The sequence below is a fragment of the Barbatula barbatula genome (genome assembly GCF_947034865.1).
Source record: "Barbatula barbatula genome assembly, chromosome: 9".
In the NCBI taxonomy this organism is placed as follows: Eukaryota; Metazoa; Chordata; class Actinopteri; order Cypriniformes; family Nemacheilidae; genus Barbatula; species Barbatula barbatula.
Genome location: NC_136772.1, coordinates 7,308,831 through 7,327,664, shown reverse-complemented (window position 1 = coordinate 7,327,664; position 18,834 = coordinate 7,308,831). Strand labels below are relative to the sequence as shown.

Sequence of the window (18,834 nt, the reverse complement as noted above, 5' to 3'; positions counted from 1 at the left end):
CAAACTAGGCTACTAGTCGCGGGTCATGTGTGATGTCTTTAAGAAGACCACTCTGTTCCAAGTCACCTGCACTCTGGACGATGTAATTCCCATTAAAATAGGACACACTGTGAGTGATGCGTGTGGAAGCAGGACAAGATAACATATATTATTGCTGGGAATGTGACAGAATCTGTCACAGACCCACGACTTTGGCGTTGCTAGCACCATGCTCTAACCACTGAGCTACACAAAGTGGTATATTTGACTAGTTTACTACTACTAGATTACTTTACTGCTAGTTGTTCCTGTGTAACCTTTAGAGTGAATATTTTAAAGTAAAATCTTAAGTAAATTAAAACATTGCAGTGATGTGTTTTTGTTTGTTTAATTATCACATGCCATTTAAACAATGGTTCATATTTTAAAAGAGTATTTTTGCATTGCATTGCACATTAAAATCCCATCATGCCTTGTAAATATCAAAGAAGGGCAGTTCTGTGTTAGTAAACATGGTAACTGGATAAATAAACTCTTGTATATTTAGTAATCCTTGATTGCCTGTTGTCTTGTAAAAGTGCATCCTATGTGAGAGTAATTTAAAGACTCGAAAGAAGGAAATGATAATAAAGCTTTGCCTTATTTCATGTGTGGTGCTAAGTGCATTACTGTGCTGTACAGAAAGAAGAGGATGTTTGGGGGAGAGGAGGGGCTATTAGGGCCTTTGAGTTCAGTGGGCGGTGCCTCAGAAAAAACTCCTGTTCGCCTGTTTGTGTTGCAATCAATCTGTCAAAGATGCGAGATTGTAGTAGTCTGTTGTGTGCTCTCTGTACTTAAAATTGCAATATCATCATCTATGCCCATGCACTAATACAGCCTTGTTACTACAGAGTTTATCATGCAGCACCAGTGATTCACAAGCGTTTCCATGGCAGTGATGCTTTTACTTCTGGCAGTTTTCTTCAAGCTCTAAGCATCAAATGGTGTTGCTTCTTGTTACTGAATATTAATATCATGATGGCCTGGTTTCACTGACATGCCATAGCTTAAGCCAGGACTATGCCGTAGGTGAATTAAGATATTTTTGTCGCTTTAATAGAAATGCCTTAGAAGAATACATTATTGGTGTGCATATTGAGACAAAACAATGCCACTAATATATTTAAAGATATATAGTTATAGTTATATAAAGTTAAAGTTATATTCAGTTATGACCAGTCCCACATTATTTTTAGTTTGGGACTAGCCTTAAACCTTGTCTGTGAAACCGGGCCTAGGGTCATTTGACAGATTTTTTTATTGTTTTTTGATAATTGTTTAAATTATCGTTTGATAATTATGTATATTATGTGTTTTTTAAGGTTTCTTTTGCCCTTCTGTCTTTTACAGGGCGATTAAAGCATTTCAGGAGGTGCTTTACATTGACCCCAGCTTCTCAAGAGCCAAGGAGATCCATCTGCGACTCGGCCTGATGTTTAAAGTCAGCACAGATTACAAGTCAAGCCTCAAGGTATGTCTGTTAATAGTGATTGCTTTCTTTCTATCTTTCTCTAGGTTTTGTAATTCACAGCTTGACTATAAACAGTTGGGCATTATTAAACATTTCACATTTTCATATATTCTTTGTTTCAATATAATAATATGTACAGTCCACAATTATTGAATTTATGGAGCTCAAAATCCTGAATGGTAGGCTTTTATTATTATTGTTAAAAACACTAGTTTCTAAGATTTGGTAATATGGTTAAATGGTTTAGTTCAAGGAACAGCCCTTTTTAAAGGATTTAAAAATATCATGATGCTGGTCTTAAGAATGTTTGTCAGATTGTTGGTGCTGTTTGCAGGTTATTGTTCAGCGATGATAGTAAAGTTTCTTTAAGAAAGCAAACCTTAATATTTGTTTAAAATATCTATTTCTGTTATTTAAAAACTTGGGTAAAAAGCTGTTCATATTTGGTTAAAGTGCTTCTTGCGATTGAATAAATGGACCTTGTCTTGAAAGATTCATGTAGGCTCCCTTTGACTTTCTATGGAAGCATTTGTCAACATATGGATTATGTTTATTGCAGAGACTGTGCTAATGTCTTAACGTACTACATGGCTTGTCACCTTTTTTGAAAATAGCATTTTGTATTTTTGTTTCAGCGTATGTCTGTTATGTCCTATAAATTTAACAGTAGGGATGCAATGATAATAGATTTTGTTGGTACGATTATAGTCTGAGGAATAATCACGGTTGCACGATTAAGACGATAATTATGCATATATTAATTTCTACATTTTACTGGCCCTGACAAAAATGTTACTTGCCCGCCACAAAAAGTCATAAATAAATAATAATGTATAGTTAGTTTTTTTACCTATGCAATCTTAATAAATAAGCTCATAATACCATAGAACTATTAGCCTAACAACTCTATAATGATAGCCTTCAGTTTGTGAAATGATGAGCTTGTCCGGTGTGCGACCCCCGTTAATCTTCATGCCGCTTTGTTTGTTCGTTCACATTGCTCTGAAAGCCTAAGTGTCACCGCTACAGCCTTGATTGTGAATGTTCATATTAGATTGGCTGTTTGATCTCTCTGCCATAGTTAATCTAGTATGTGTTGTAGCCTCCGTGTGTCTGATAAGTACGGTTCTTTAAGCTGGTGCACCGCTGGTGTAACTTTGTTTTAATTTTGTACAAGTTACAACGTTTCCGTTCTTAATCGCTGCATCCCTATTTAACAGTCTCTCATGTTGATGCCATAAGTGGTAGGAGAAAATTATTTTTGCATCCCTACATGCACTCATTTTCTTTTTTTGAGAGTATATGCACATGCTGGGCGGCCATCTGCACTAAACTGCCTGATAAGGCATGATAAAAAAGCAGATGACCAGCCCTCTCTTTACACATACTGTACCGTGTGCACTCTCTACCGCATAGCCTAGTGCTCAGACCCACCTCTTTAACCCTATGTTAAGTCTACTATAGTAGACACTATATTTTAATACATACATCATTTTAAAGGTCAGCTATAATTGAGAGTGAGACATTACAGATTGTAAAATCTATATAGTTGATGACAAAAGATTTGCGTTTATAAAGTTAAGAGTTTTCGTTATAGCTGAATTGATCAATCCGTTATGTAGCATGACCGTATTAGTACCTGCGTTGTTAAAACTTTGACATTTGTCTGGTTCATAATCAGCAGTCACAAAATATCATTTAAAATTTTGATGGACTCATAGCCAGGAATGTAATTTTCTTTATCGGGCAAGTGCTGTATTGTCATTACATATGTTTTGGAATTATGTTGATACTTTGCAAACGTAAACTTTTGGGTTTCTTTGATATTTAAATGGTAAGAAATCAATAACACCAGTCAACATATGGCTGTGTAAGAAATGGTTTGGTTGGCAGTTGCAGGAATCACTTGTTTTTTTGTGGTTGTGTAGAATCTGAAATCTTTGCATACTCCATGACTTTATTTCACCCTCATGGCAGAAATTGGGTTGCTGTTCTATTATTAGCACCCTCTGAATTATCTGATGCCTCCTCTTCTGATTTCCTCATCTTTGCCTTTCACACCGATTTCCTGCAGAGAGGAAGCACACGTTAGGCGTATGGTGTGTGCAGTGAAAAATGCTTAGAGATATCAAGTGAGAGAGCAGCGTGTCATCTCTTAGCTGCCGGCATTGCTCTCTCTCTTGAATAGTAATCACTGTTAGAGAGAGAGAGAGAGAGAGAGAGAGAGAGAGAGAGACGGACACTGGTAATCCTGCTGCATTATCTGCTTGCCAGTTGAGAGCCATAGAGAAGGAGAGAGCATGTAGGAGGCACAGTTGGTCATGGGAGACCAGCTCAGCACAAAGGGCTTGCTGTGGTCAGTATTCTATGTTTTTCTCTGTATGGAGTCGATAGGTGTGCTTTTTTTGTTTTTCTTGCTTCAGGTAAATTGCTGGCATGCAGTTTGATGTGTTTATTATATATTTGACATTCAGGGCTAGTTTATGAGAACACACTCGCTTGGTTACACATGGTCTGTACCTGTGCTTTGTTCTGAAATGTTAAAGTATTAATGTTAACACTTGAATATCTTTTAATTTTGTTATAAAGGAAAGTTATGGGTGCTTACTTTTCCCATCCGGTTTTAGAGGTCTGGGTGTGCTACTGAACAGGACATTGTAATGCATAGCCACGTCCCTCAGTTGTTGCTATGCTGGTTATGAGTTTCCTCTTGGTATCTCTAGACTAGAAAGGGTTTCGGTATTAATATAGGACACAGCATTTTTGATTATTCATAAATAAATTGGGAATGTTTATTATGCAATACACTATTGAGAACAAAGGGGGGTCAGTACGAACATTTTCATGCAAGAAACATAGGGTTTGAGGTAGGGCTGTTCAATGATGTATTAATCGCATCAAGAATCAAAGTTTGTTTACATGTCTATTTATACAGTTTGTATTTCTAAACACATACATGTACATAGAAAACATATAATGAAAACTATATGTGAACGTTTACTCATTTTATAATTTTTATGTAAACATTAATATAAATATATATATATATATATAATTTTTTTCTTAATGTTTGAAGACAAGTAGCTGGTGTTCATTAATGTCCATGTCAGACTACATCTAAAAGTCCAAAAAAACATATTTTTATATTAGTTGTATTATTACAGGTCCAGAAAGATGCTTTGATCACATTTTATTGTCGTTATAATGCTAGTTTTGTGCCCCTTTATGGCTCATTCCATTATGACAGGATGCAGATTTATTTTTGGAAGTAGTGTTGGTGGACATAAACAGCACCTTCACTTATTCCCCTTATTTATTCATTTGTCTTTTATTAAATGTTTTGATTTACAATAGGATGTCAGTTCTAACAGTCAATATTTAGAATCCATCTAATCCTTTTAAACCATGCCTTGTTTCTTGCAGCATTTCCAGCTGGCTTTGATTGATTCCACACCCTGCACTTTGTCCAAAGCTGAAAGTAAGTGCCTCTGTAAATCATGTTTATTTTTAGTAAATGAGGCTTTTTATGGGACCATTACATTGATTATGTATGTATTGATGAACAGGTTTTTTAGCAGTGTATCATACGGGATGTGTTGCCCTGGATAGATAAAATTTAATGGGAAAGGGATCAGCTGAATATTTCCTCAATTGCTATTTTCACCTTGCCCTAGTTGTCAAGGAAACTGCATCACTAGATTCAGCCACGTGTTGCCTTGCACACTGGCGAGAATGACATGCTTGAAGGGCACGAAGGGCAAGCTAAGATTCCCCGTGTGTGCTGTACACCCGAAAGCTTTTCAAAGCTAAGGCCCAAACAGCGAACGCTGGTTTAATTAATCAGATTTCCAACAGAAAAGGATGTGCAGTATTAATAATTGTAAATGTCTTCTTTTGTTCCCACAGTTCAGTTCCACATTGCTCATGTGTATGAAATTCAGGTGAGTGTTCTCTTTTAACGGTTTATTCATAAAGTATGTTGTGCTGGTGTTTATTTTTTAAGTATTTGATCTGTCCTGTGTTTTGTAAAATATAACAATGGTCTGTTTTTCATCAGTTAATTTCTCATACATGTTCTCCATTGGATTAAGTCTGTGGTTAATATTGAGTGAATGAAACCGCTTCACCAAACCTTATCCCTCAAATATATTGAGACATTTTTGTTGGACATCCAGAATCTTATGTGAAAAAACTGGTGTACAAATTCTGTTTATTAAGAAAGCAGGTAATGGATGTGACAGGTACATTTTGCTGTTCCTAAATTTTTCCTTTGCTCGCAGTTAGTTCTGTTGCCCAAACATCCCCTCATGATTGCTAGATCTGCTTCTAAGGCTCTACTCACTCCCCCCTTACCTCTGTTTTCCATCAACTTAGTTTGTCTCTTTGGTTATTAATGACCTCTTGTTATTCAGTCAGTTTTGTCCTTTAAACTAAGAGCGCTTTTCCACCATCGCGCCAAACCGTTCTAAGCACAGTCTTAAACGGTTAAAGTTATGTTTCTACGTGAGCCTGGTTCAGCACGGCACAATTACAAACTGTTCTCATCTCAGAATTTTAGCCGCTGTTGTCTAACCGTGCTGAATTGTGCTTATGAATGCGCGGAGAGCCGTTATAGCTCAGTCTCTTGATACCAAGGCAGCAGGTGACGCGTTTGTGTTAACATTCTAAAAATGTTCATTATCAGCCGTTGGAAAATAAAACCATTTATGTACCGGCTTGCATGGATCGGCACGGAGTGTAATGATTAAGCAACGAGAATGATTCGGCCCTCTAAGACGGTTCCTATCCAACCTTGCCTTGTTTAAATCGTACCGTTTACAACGCTCGATGCAGTTGTGTGGTGTTGTGCAAATCTATGTACATTTTAGATCTTTATATCAAAAGTTAAGCATCTGGTAGATACATTAACCAGCCCGCCAATGCATGCATTTTACAACCAGTCAATTTTATAGTCCACAGCACACAGATGAGATCACTATCATGTTGTTAGACCCTCATGTGTTGAGGTGCTCTGGTAAATCCTTTTTGTGTGAGGATGTGGTGGTCAGCCATCAGCTCCCTAAAGATCTGCATCAAGGTCACCGAAGAAAACAAACACTAACACTGAGAGTGCTTCTCAAGTTACACTCATACAGAGCATGTCTGTGTTTGTCTGACTTGTTAAGTCTAGTCTGGCCTGGTTTGTCCTAGACTGACCCTCCCCCTGTTTCTAGCCATGAGTTTGTCTGGCGTCTCCTATGACTGGCCTGGTCACTGCAGTCTTTTCTTTCGTCCTGTTCTGCACTTATTAGACTGTACATTGTGGTAATTCTGACGGGGCCCTTTGTCTTCACCCGGAGGGGCTGTAAAAGCGCTGACCCTTTTGTATGGTAAAACATCTCTCCATTTTCTGTCTGCCCACAGAAGAAATACAGCATTGCAAAGGAAGCTTACGAGAGTCTGTTACAAACAGAGAATCTTCCTGCACAGGTGAAGGCAACTACGCTCCAACAATTAGGTGAGTATCTGGTTTATCTGGTTCACATGTTCTGCTTTACTGGGCTATCATTATAATGGAAAACCTAGAAATAGTAGGCATTTTCTTATGGTGTTTTTCAAGCAATAAAAAACTTGTGCGTTCTTTGAAAGTTTTCTGAATGTTAACAGTTTTCGCACACAATCTGCTGAGAAAATATAGTTGTGTGGAATGGATTAAGATATTGTTAAACAGGATTAAGAGTACTGAAAGCATTTGACAAAAATAATAGAGCATGCATGTAATAACTTTTCCAACAGCACTTTTGTGCACTACATTATTACATCAACATTTATAATGGCATCCTCAAATGTATATTCCCTCTTTTCTCAAACATATACCAGTTCTCCATGCTGTGTAAACTTGTCTTGCGCAAGAACTGCCGATGCATTGGTTGTTTGCCAACAACCAATGCTAACCACTGACCAGCTAACTTCAGGTTGTCACTTTCTGTCTGTTACTTGGATTAAAAAGCTTGAAGAATGAATCTTGAAGACATAAATAACCCTGTGGAGTGCTGAGTGTGAATCCTCAAGCTGAGATTTAGTTTTCCATCACGCTGCGCTTCTTTCACCAGTCCAGAAAGAAAACAAAAACAGCTGCAATAAAGCTATTGCCACGTTGCCCCTGCAATTGTCGGCTATGGTCTGGTTGCTGTAGCAACGTGTCCCGAGAGCAGACGCTTGCCACAGGTGTTAAGAACTCAGCTGGGATCAGTGTCTAGGAGAAACCAGGCCACATGGGGGAAGTTCTTTGTCTTCACACGGTCTCGTTCTTCTTAACAACCTCTGGCTGGGTGGGAATGGTGAAGAGACGGCTGTTTAGACAGAGCGTTATCTGCTGGGACCTTTTGAAGCTGCTGGTGGTATTAGAACCCAGCCCACTCCCCCACCTCCCTTCCCTTAAGACGGCAGGCACAGACCATTTGCTTGTTTTATAAGGGCCAGTCTCTTCAGCGCACTACGGATTGGTTTTGAGGGAGATCTTTTGGTTATTGATGGCATTTTGATCCTTATGTTTCCTGTTGTTTCCTCAGGCTGGATGCATCACACAGTCGAGCAGTTGGGAGACAAAGCCAACAAGAACAGCTATGCTATTCAGTGTCTGCAGAAGTCCCTAGAAGCAGACCCCAGTTCGGGACAGTCTTGGTACTTCCTGGGCAGGTAAGCAGAGTTTTGTCTTTCAATCGAATAATTCACTTTTTCTTATATATATATATATATAACATCGCATTTTTTTATGACTTTGTATTTAATTTTGATTATTCAGCTTATTGCCATCCATTAAAAACGGTCTTGTATTCTAAAAGTTGTGCTTTTTTGAAATGTGCTATATAAATAAATTTGCCTTGCCTTGCGTTCTAGTTATTTGTTCAAATTTGACATAAGATGCTTTATATTTTCAAGCGTGTTTTCATTAGATGTGGTTTTGAAGTTGCTCTGATTTTCATGCAGGTGCTACTCAAGTATTGGGAAGGTTCAAGATGCCTTCATATCTTACCGACAGTCTATTGATAAGTCTGAGGCCAGTGCAGATACATGGTGCTCGATTGGGTAAGCTCTTACATTGATAGTACTCATTCAGCTACTCCTGCGTTACTTGTCTTAAAGGGATTGGTCACCCAAAATGAAAATTCTGTCATGAATTACTCAACCACAAGTTGTTCCAAAACTGTATACATTTCTTAGTTGCTAACATTCTTCCAAATATCTTTGTGTTTAAACAAACAGAGTTTTCAGGGGAATAATAGCATAGAGTGAATAAAAACACAATAAATTGACCGGTGTTCTGTTTACTATTATGTGCCTTAAGACGTATGATGAATGCAAACGCACCAGGGTTCGATAGAATCAAGCCAAGACACAAACCAACGCTGTGAGGGGTGTTGGGAACAATCGCACTCGGATACGCACACACACACACACACACACACACACACACACACACACACACACATTAACCCAATACTTCAGTGTTTCCTCTACATTCCTGGTTACTTTGCAACTGCATAAACCATGTTTCGCATGCTCCAGTTTTATACAAGTATACATAAAATATGAACGGCCCCTAAAAATGGGGTCTTGTGGGGCTGATGCTGACCTTTGCCTTTTTTCTCAAAGGAGAGAAAGAAATGCTCTTGAGTCTAAACTGAGCTAATCCATTCTATTGCACGTCAGAACTTTACACAGGGCTTCTTTTTCTTTTCACCACCCTATCAAAGGGAAAAGAGCTGGGATAACGCCTTAATGGTTTGCCTTGAAGATGTTGTTAGAGACCTCATTACATTTGTCCAGATGAGGATTATTTCCATATTTATGATTTATATATGCCCACCATCAGCATAACATTTGAAGATGTACTTTAAGTTGCATTTTTTTTAAACGCATCTCTGCAGTGCTAGGGAAAGACGTTTTTTGGGTCACCATTGACTCCCATAGTAGTCTTTTGTCCTACTACGGGAGTCTATGGTGACCCAAAACGGATTAGATCCAAACTTTTATTAAAATAACTTCAGTTGTGTTTAGCACAACAAACAAATGTTTACAGGTCTGTTACAACTGGATGGTGAGCAAATGACGACAACATTTTCATATTTGGGTGAACTATTCCTTTAAACAGGTCCAGTCCAGTTACCCACCTCTATCCCTTGTCAAACATCAGGAGGGGTTTTGTTTTCTTTATTGACCCCCCCTCCTCTCCGCTGTGCTTGTGTCCACAGTGTGTTGTATCAGCAACAGAACCAGCCGATGGATGCGCTGCAGGCGTATATTTGTGCAGTGCAGCTGGACCACAGCCACGCAGCCGCCTGGATGGATCTAGGCACGCTCTACGAGTCCTGTGACCAGCTGCAGGATGCCATCAAGTGCTACATTAATGCCACATGCAGCAAATCTTGCAGCAACATCCCAGCTCTGACAGCACGTATTAAATGCCTCCAGGTAGAGAATGTGACGTTACCTGAGAGGATGTACACGTTGCATTTTATGTTGTCATTGTTTTTCCGGAATATTGCATGCATGTTTTTGGTTTTCTTCTGGTTTTGTTTCCTGTTTAAACACATCTGTGTCTGACATGCTTACATTAGTGAGAACGATATGATGCCGTCATTTTCATCTGTGATTGGATGCATACCACCATTGCATTGAGTCAAGCTTAGCGGGAATCCCACAATGAACATGTTTTCTACGCAATCTTTTTCTAGGCTCAGTTGTGTAATCCTCAGCAAGGTAGTTTACCAAGTAAAAGTAAAATGCTCCCTAGTATTGAGGAGGCGTGGAGCCTACCAATCCCAGCAGAGCTCACCTCCAGACAGGGAGCACTCAACACAACACAACAGGTGAGAACAGATCAGCTAGATAAGCCAGTAGACTTTAATTCATCATCTAATGGTTTAGACTGTTAGAATGATCTATGAGTGGTAGGTCGGACATTTATGCTTTCACAAGACAGCAGTGTATCTGTGTGTGCTAAGGCCTGACTTCATGTTGATTAAGTACCGATAAAAGGTCCTTAATTTCCAGTCATGCAGAACAATGTTGTTCCTAACATTGATTCTGGAGAATAATCTTAAACTGTTAAGGTTTAAAGTTATTTCCTCTAGTTCATTAGACCATAGCACTCATCCGCACACATCATCCATTGTTTCACTGAATCCAAAGAACCATTTGAATGAACTGAATACAATTTCTATATGCTTCGTATTATTAAGAAAGGTAGCTTAAACCTTTTTCTTCTTGCTCTCCGGTCTGTTTATTTCTAGAGAGAAAACGTAATCTTTATTGTCATAATGCATAAAACGAGTGTTTTGCTAAAAAAAATTTGTGAGATGTTGCATGAATCTGTGAGCAATTGCAGTAGTTGCAATTCTTCATCTGTTACCTATAGCAAACCTGCAAAGCTCATCAGAGCGACGAAGCCCAGTCCCAGATTCCAGGCCAGTCTCTTCCTCCCCATACGCCCTCTGGCCAGACAGATGACCAGTCCAGCCCAGTCAAAAAGAAGAGGACCGCCAGTCCAGCCGGGGTACTGAGGCGTAACATTTTAGTTTGTATTATGACTTGATGCTTGATGCATATTTATGGGTTTCTTTTTTCTACGCACATGCATTCAGAATTCTTCAGATTCCTTAGCAAATGATCCAGGTCATCATCAAATAGCCAATTGGAGTTTAACGCCCCAGAAACTTCAGGTTAGCTATTGCTACATATGGTGACTGATTGTTTTGGATTGAATTGATGGATGAATTAAGCTGACAAAACAGGCTTGTTCATATTATGTGGTTTTCTTTCCCTCTTCAGCTCTTGGAACAGTTACGGACCAACAGGGCCAGTTTGAAGCCGGTTCAGCTGCAGATGCTGGAACATTTGGAAAAACAGCTCAGTCTAATGCAACAGAATCAACAGGTATATAAACACGATAAGTCTTTAAAATTAGTTTCAATATTTCCTCTGTGGCGTTCACTTCACTTGAATCCATTGTTGTACAAATGTCACACTGAATTAAGAGTCTGTTTTACATTTACATTTAGTCATTGAGCAGACGCTTTTATCCAAAGCGACTTACAGAGTTCAGGGAGCAAAAACCGAAATGTCATAAAGTAGCAATAATACAAGAGGTGCTAATACAAAGTTACTAGTTTCAACAAAAGCCAGAACAATACCTATTGATAGAAAGAGAGAGGGTTAGTTTTTTTTGTCTCAAGTATTCACAGAAGAGATGTGTTTTAAGTAGTTTTTTGAAGGTTGTGGGAGATGTGGTTGATCGGACTGAGTTAGGAAGAATGTTTCACCTGGAAGGAGTTGTGAAGGAGAATGAGCAGGAACTGCGATTTACTGCTCTTGAGAAGGCAAAACTAGATGCCACTCGTTTGCTGAACGCAGGGTTCTTGATGGGGTGTAGGAGAGTAGGAGGGTGTGAAAGTATGCCGGTGCAGATCCAGTGATAGTCCTGTAGGCAAGCATAAGTGAATTGAATCGGATACAGGCTTCAACCGGTAGACAGTGGAGAGAGATGAAAAGGGGTGTCACATGAGCCTTTTTGGGCTGTTGGAAGACGAGGCGTGCTCCTGCATTCTGATCCAGCAGGAGTGGTTTGATAGCCTTTGCAGGAAGACCAGCAAGGAGAGCATTCCAGTAGTCCAAAATTGAGATCACAAGGGCCTGGACAAGGAGTTGTGCCGCATGCTCTGTGAGATAGGGTCTAACCTTTCTAATTTTAAATAAGGCATATCGGCATGACCGCGTTGTCTTTGCAATCTGATCATTGAAGGACAGCTGTTGAAAGAATGATTGTGTTATTGTCAAGTTGGATGGTGAGATCGTGTTGCACAGTGGGGTGTGTCGGAAATATGAGTAGTTCTGTCTTGGCAGGGTTCAGCTGGAGGTGATGCTTTATTATTTGCATGAAATATACAAATTTGGCACCCAAGTAGACATGGGTAACGAACTCTCTCACTTTCTTAACAGATGAGACTGAATGCCATGGGTCAGGTACAGCCCAACGGTCCTGTTGCTGGCCCCTCACTGCCTATGAACTCTAATTCGGCATCCTCCCCACACCACCTGTCACACATCGTCCTGTCCCGCACACCATCTTCCCACTCCCGATGTGCTGCTCAGCCGATAGCCAACGGACCTGTACCTGCAAGCCCCGCCCCATGCAGCACAGCTGGACCTCTGGGTAACACAGAAGCTGTCTCTGTGGGCAATAATCATCTTCCAGGATCGTCGGGGAGCAGCGGAAATGTGCCTTACTCGCGACAAAACGCACTACCTCATAACTGCACAACCCCCACCAGCAGCAGCATGGATGATGAATTGTGGAAAAGCCAACACATCAACTCCTCTCAGGTGAGATGAAATGGCCTTTGTAATTCATACAAGGATTCAAGTTTTGCATAATGGGGAAAAGACAATTTGGACATCATTTGTAAACTTTTGCATTTAAAACCTAATCCAGCGTTTGCTATTTTGTTCTAGGGGCTTCAGAAAAGTCCAGGTTCATGTTTAGCAGGTCCTAACGGCAAGCCGCCTTTCTCTTCCGCTGGGACTTCCCAGCCTACCCTGGCAACCGGCACTGGCGTTCCAAATCAGGTCGGACGTCCGGCCACCGCCAGCCACACGTTAGCGCAAGAGGCCAGTCACAATCACCTCCCCTCCCTTAGCCCCTCTCACTCTGCTACCTCAGGTGGAAAGCAAGGCACGGTGCACACCAAAGAGAGCAAGCCTTCAGGAAACGGGCATTCTGCGGGGACGCCCGACAGCACTGCCACTGCAGAAGGACTGCCTAATCACGTCCATCAGGGCCAGGCAGACGCTGCTGGGGCGAAACCCCGCTCACCAGGTGTACTTAGTTCAGACAATCCTCAGCTCTCTGCCTTGTTGATTGGAAAAGCCAATGAAAGAAATAATAGTAACGATGGTGGGTTGGTGGCTGCCGGCACAAAAGTTAACAACATTCACCCGAGTCTTAAGCCGCAGGAAAACTCTGTTGCTGCCTCTCCATGTTCTGTGACACCCTCCCCAAAATCTGCAGATCACCATGCCACCCATAACAGCCTTAAAAGCCCTATGCTCAACGGCAAAGGTCTGGATGACTCTCAGAGCCCCTTAAAGGTGCCATCGCCGCTGGCTTGCCCTAAACAAATGCGCCCCTCGTTTGTCCCATGGTCTGCTGTCTCTATCTACCCCAGCTCCAGTGAGGTGCTCAAAGCATGCAGGTAGGTCTATCATCCTTACCTTTACTTGCTTTATTGCATCCAGTGATATAGCATCACAATGTTTTATATTATGTAAACAAAGTAGTTGTTGAAACATTTGGTACACGCAGTGTTGTGTCTGTTTAATGTACAGCAGTGTAGTGTGGTCTTTTTTTATGATTCTTGCTGTTCTGGAATAGATTTTCTATTTGCAAAGAAAAGTGTATATACAGTGTTTTGGCTTTTTATAACTTAAGTATATGCATCACGTTTTTCTGTAACACTGTACAGTCATGTAAAATAATTTACTCGCATATATTTACATGAACTAACAGTTAACATTAGACTTTATTACAACAGTGATTAATTAAATGTATTCCTCGAATATATTTCTTGAAAAGTAAAACGTGTTAGTTTATTAGTATTTGTAAAAATGGACATACAATCTTTTTATAATGCTGTGTTTTTATCTTTCTCAGTTATTCCTTCCATGTGAAGTTTTAACAAGATGTTCAAATATTATTCTGTTAATATCAGAAAGAAAGTCACACTACTAAACATTTCAGAAACCAAGCGGTAAAATAAATTACAAAGTCAGCACATGTGTGCTAAATATGCCTGATATTGAGATCAACCGCACAGCAGAAATAGAGTAGCGCACATGACACATATTTTTATGCAAACCCCGGAAGCGAGTTAGCATGGTAGCCCTTCCGTTCCATCACTACAAAGTCTATGGGATTTTGGTAAATTGCCTGAAATAAGATCTGTGGTTAACAAAACCAAAATATTTTCATGTTTTAATCTACAAAACGTGCCAGTTATAACCCGCTCTGGATTTGTTTAAGCTTTATTGTGTCTTAAAATGGGTAGTTGCTAAAAGCGACTATATCATTCTGAGGGAACGGTAGATGTCATCATGCATATAATTCTCACAAATAATGCAACATGGACACATAGATGAAACGTAGGTGGATATTAATTCACGGAGTAAGAGCCAGAGAACACGTTTTTAATAAAGTTGTTAGAAGCTTTGTGGTGGTGACCCTGATTTTATGCTACCGTAGTGTTGTCCGTTTATAGCATCATGTTAACTTTTTAATACTAGAGATTGTATTTAGGCTTCAAAAGTAACAAGTCACCTTTTTTATCTTCCAAGTCCATGGGAAAAATGCATTGGCTTTCGGTCAAGGAAACCAGTGTGGCGCTATCTTCCGGATTGGCCTACAAAAATTACGTTATTGCTTTTTTAAATCAGAAAAATATTAAATAAACACTAAGAGCGTATCATTATATTAGCTATTGTAACTGTGTTTTTAAAAAGTTCAATAATGAGCTAATAATCTTTCCAGCCATTTTAAGGGTACACATGAATTAATGATAATTGCTTTTATTGTGTAGAAATTTTGGAAAAAACGGTGTGTCCAACAACAGCATCTTACTGGACAAATGTCCACCTCCACGGTTACCACAATCACCTTTCCCTCTTCTGCCAAAAGACAGACTAAATCCTCCCACCCCTAGTATTTACGTAAGTACAACATCAACAAATTGTTGCTTTTTATAATTCAAGGTTATATACATTTATACACTTAATGTATGTATGCTCTAAGCAGTTCTTAATTTGCATCTCAAATCCTTTGCAGTTGGACAACAAGAGAGATGCCTTCTTTCCACCACTACATCAGTTCTGCACAAACCCAGCCAACCCTGTTACTGTCATCCGTGGCCTGGCCGGGGCACTCAAGCTAGGTGAGATGGTGTTTGTGAGCACTTGTCTGAGTATACCTTTGTTGTGTGTTAGCAGGCCACACTTCTCGTTTAAATGGTTGAGAAGGTGGTGTAGTACTCTTCCTAGCACTCAGGATATTTAAATTAGGCTGCCATAGAGTTAGTTTTGGCATGTGGTTTAGAATAACTGAATATAAGTGACAACAGCGCCATCTGCTTGTTAAAAGTGTCATCACATCTTAACAACGGATGAAGAGCAATAACAGCGGGGTTCTTCCAATATATCTGCTGTTTTAACTTTTCAAATGACATGTAGAATGCTCTGTGAAATGTACTAATGCTAACTGTTCTGTGGAGTTTGCAAGCATTTTAGGGAAAAATTGGCAGTTCTTTAGACATTGTGTGTGTGGTATGGAATTCTCATGACCTATAAATGACTACGTTTACATGCACCCTTTAATGCGATTATAATAGGTTTTTGGCAGTATTGCAATAACACTTTGCCTCATGTTAACGTAATAATTTGTAGGGATTCACCGAATATTCAGCCACTGAAATGTTTCAGCCGAAAATGGCCCAAAAGTGCATTTTCATTTTTTGTCCGAAAGACTTTTATCACTGAAACAATACGGCCGAAATGTTGTGATGATGCAAACAGAAACCGTGACCTGCACGTGCCTGTCTGCCGTGTGGATGTATTTAAGTATATCTGAGAAAAGTTTGAATTTTATTTTATACTGTGCATTGTTGCAATGTGCTAAATAAATATTTGCATAATTTGGAATTGATTTTCTTTGAAACTTAAATATTAATTTATGCAATTGCAATGCCTTAATTTTAGTAAAGTTAGTACAATGTCGTAGCCATAAATGCAATGGTACTAATAATTAGCATAATTTCTTTTCGGCCTTTTTTTGTTTCAGCCAAGAATTTTCATTTCGATGCATCCCCAATAATTTGATCTAAATAATGCAATTAAGCTCATAATCGCAGTAAGCATGATCGGAGTAAGATATGTGGCCAGTTGTAATCGCAATAAGAAGGCATGTAAACACCTTAATCGCATTTATGCTGCTCTGACAAAGGTACACATGTGCTTCTGTCAAACACCTTAAGCGCAAAATCGTGTTAAACATGACAGCCTGAAATTTCGCTGTCAGCTGTTTCTGCTCCTTATCTTCACACAGAAACAGCACAAATGTGATGACATCGTACACCACTGTTGCAGAGACATTTTCCATCATATTTCTACAGCACAGAATAACCAAAATACGTCCACACGGGTGTTTTGCATTTGACACGAATATATTAATTCGCCAGTAACACACACGTACTGTATCTGAGATAAACATTTGTACTGTGTATTATAACAAATCATCAGACTAATAAAACTTTCATGTAAACGGAAGTTTTTACTCTGATTATTGGAAATAATCGCATTATTGGTGTGCATGTAAACCTAGTCAATGTCTGACTGTGCTGTGTATATCATCATAATTGACTGTCTGGGAAATTCACCCATTTGGACAGAATTTTTACTTTATTGTAACATATGTTATTGCATGCCATTTCCCAGGACTAGAAGAAAAACGATTAAAACCCATTTCCTTTTAAATTAACTGTGTGTTCTTTAGCATATTTGTTTCTTTGGTTTCAAATCTGGTATTTTGATGTTTTGCTCTAAATTGTGGCGTTTTTCTGTTTCTCCTCCTTTTTTGCTGCTCCATCTCAGATTTAGGTCTGTTCTCTACTAGGACCCTGGTGGAGGCCAACCCAGACCACCTGGTGGAGGTGAGAACTCAGTTATTTCAGCCCACTGATGAGAACTGGGACATGACGGGCAGCAGGAAGATGTGGCGCTTTGAGAGCAGCCGGTCTCACACCACAATAGCCAGATATGCTCAGTACCAAGCATCTTCTTTCCAGGAATCCCTGCGGGTTTGTCCTCATCATTCTCTCACACAAATTATTTTTCGTGTTATCATGAGTTTCCTGCAATTTACTTGCCAAGATTTATAATGTTTTAGTTTAATCTTTTTTTGTCTGACAGGAGGAGAATGAAAAGAAAGGGCAGAAAGAGCTCTCAGACACTGAATCAGCTCCTTCAGAAAAGTAAGTCATTGTGCTACAAAAGCCTGAATGTTTGAAACGCTTGAAATCTTTAAGATTTTTAACTGCAATCTGCATTTGTATTTCAGTGTGGTGCGGAGACGGAGAGGTCCATTCAAGCACATTAAGTTTGGGACTAACATTGACCTGTCAGATGAGAAAAAGTATGATTTATTATATCTAAATAAACAAAAAAATGCAAACATATTTATCAACCTTAAAGATAAAAGTTAAATTTGGAAATGAATTGTTCTAAAAGAGGAGCTCTCAAATTTGGTTGAAAGAGGCACATTTTTACATTTTATATTCTCACCCTTGTGTCCGGACTGCAATTGTATGCTGTTATTGCACATCATAAAATTATCTTGTTGCGTTGCTTGGCAACCATAAACAGCCTACAGTTGTACAGTCTGCAGTAATTGACTCTATTACTTGAATAGTACTACGTTCGTAATTATTCCAATAATTTTTTTAATGATAATGGTTGGGCAGGTTGTGCAAAATTAAGCTTCAAAAATGGGCTGCACGACATGTCAGGTACTTGGGTTAATTTAAAAAAGAACTCGTTTAATTTCTCCATTGTTAAAATGTTTTCGCCACATGAATTTAAAGGTCACCAACTTGAACTTTGAACATTCTATGCATATATTACAACCACTCCTTTATTTGAATTGTTCATTGTAAATTTTACTGATTGTTTTTTCTTAAAAGGCATTAAGTCCCTAAATGTTGTACGTTGTAATGATTGGGTCTTAGGCACTTAGGTTTTATGGAAAAGGAAGAGCTGTCAGGTCACTGCATTTGACCTTTCTGTCCTGTTGCTCTTGTAGGTGGAAACTGCAGCTGGCTGAGTTGAGTAAGCTGCCTGCGTTTGCGCGGGTGGTGTCTGCAGGGAATCTGCTCAGTCATGTGGGCCACACCATTCTCGGCATGAACACAGTCCAGCTCTATATGAAGGTCCCGGGAAGCAGGACACCAGGTTCAGTTCAGTTCATTGGCATGCACATGCGTCTTGCTGTGGTTTAGCAAGAGACTCGAGGTCGATTAAGGGGCTAAACGTTGTCTTTCACATTCAGGTCATCAGGAAAATAACAACTTCTGCTCTGTGAACATTAACATCGGTCCTGGAGATTGCGAATGGTTTGCCGTTCATGAGCCATACTGGGGTGTCATGAATGAATTCTGTGAAAAGTAAGAGCAGCTTTGTATTTTTACAAAAATGGAGCTACCCCTAGTCTAACCTTACCATATGAATGTGGCATGTCCTTAAATATTAGATTTGTATAGTGAATG

General features: G+C 39.4%; 1 protein-coding gene across 3 annotated transcripts in view; it reads left to right on the top strand.

The window, feature by feature from the left end:
* Positions 1-18,834, top strand: part of kdm6a (lysine (K)-specific demethylase 6A) — a 38,419-nt gene that overhangs the window by 16,879 nt on the left and 2,706 nt on the right. For 2 of the 3 annotated variants that reach the window (XM_079464820.1, XM_079464821.1), the window contains 20 exons: positions 1,369-1,489; positions 4,913-4,967; positions 5,396-5,430; positions 6,893-6,986; positions 8,041-8,167; positions 8,459-8,557; positions 9,724-9,943; positions 10,207-10,341; positions 10,890-11,027; positions 11,116-11,193; positions 11,303-11,407; positions 12,470-12,853; positions 12,983-13,722; positions 15,103-15,232; positions 15,348-15,453; positions 17,165-17,370; positions 17,483-17,544; positions 17,631-17,705; positions 18,372-18,520; positions 18,618-18,732. In XM_079464820.1, coding sequence (XP_079320946.1) covers positions 1,369-1,489; positions 4,913-4,967; positions 5,396-5,430; positions 6,893-6,986; positions 8,041-8,167; positions 8,459-8,557; positions 9,724-9,943; positions 10,207-10,341; positions 10,890-11,027; positions 11,116-11,193; positions 11,303-11,407; positions 12,470-12,853; positions 12,983-13,722; positions 15,103-15,232; positions 15,348-15,453; positions 17,165-17,370; positions 17,483-17,544; positions 17,631-17,705; positions 18,372-18,520; positions 18,618-18,732 — 3,174 coding nt within the window. The remainder of the gene's footprint in view (positions 1-1,368; positions 1,490-4,912; positions 4,968-5,395; positions 5,431-6,892; positions 6,987-8,040; positions 8,168-8,458; positions 8,558-9,723; positions 9,944-10,206; positions 10,342-10,889; positions 11,028-11,115; positions 11,194-11,302; positions 11,408-12,469; positions 12,854-12,982; positions 13,723-15,102; positions 15,233-15,347; positions 15,454-17,164; positions 17,371-17,482; positions 17,545-17,630; positions 17,706-18,371; positions 18,521-18,617; positions 18,733-18,834) is intronic. The other variant, XM_079464822.1, reaches the window with a different exon arrangement.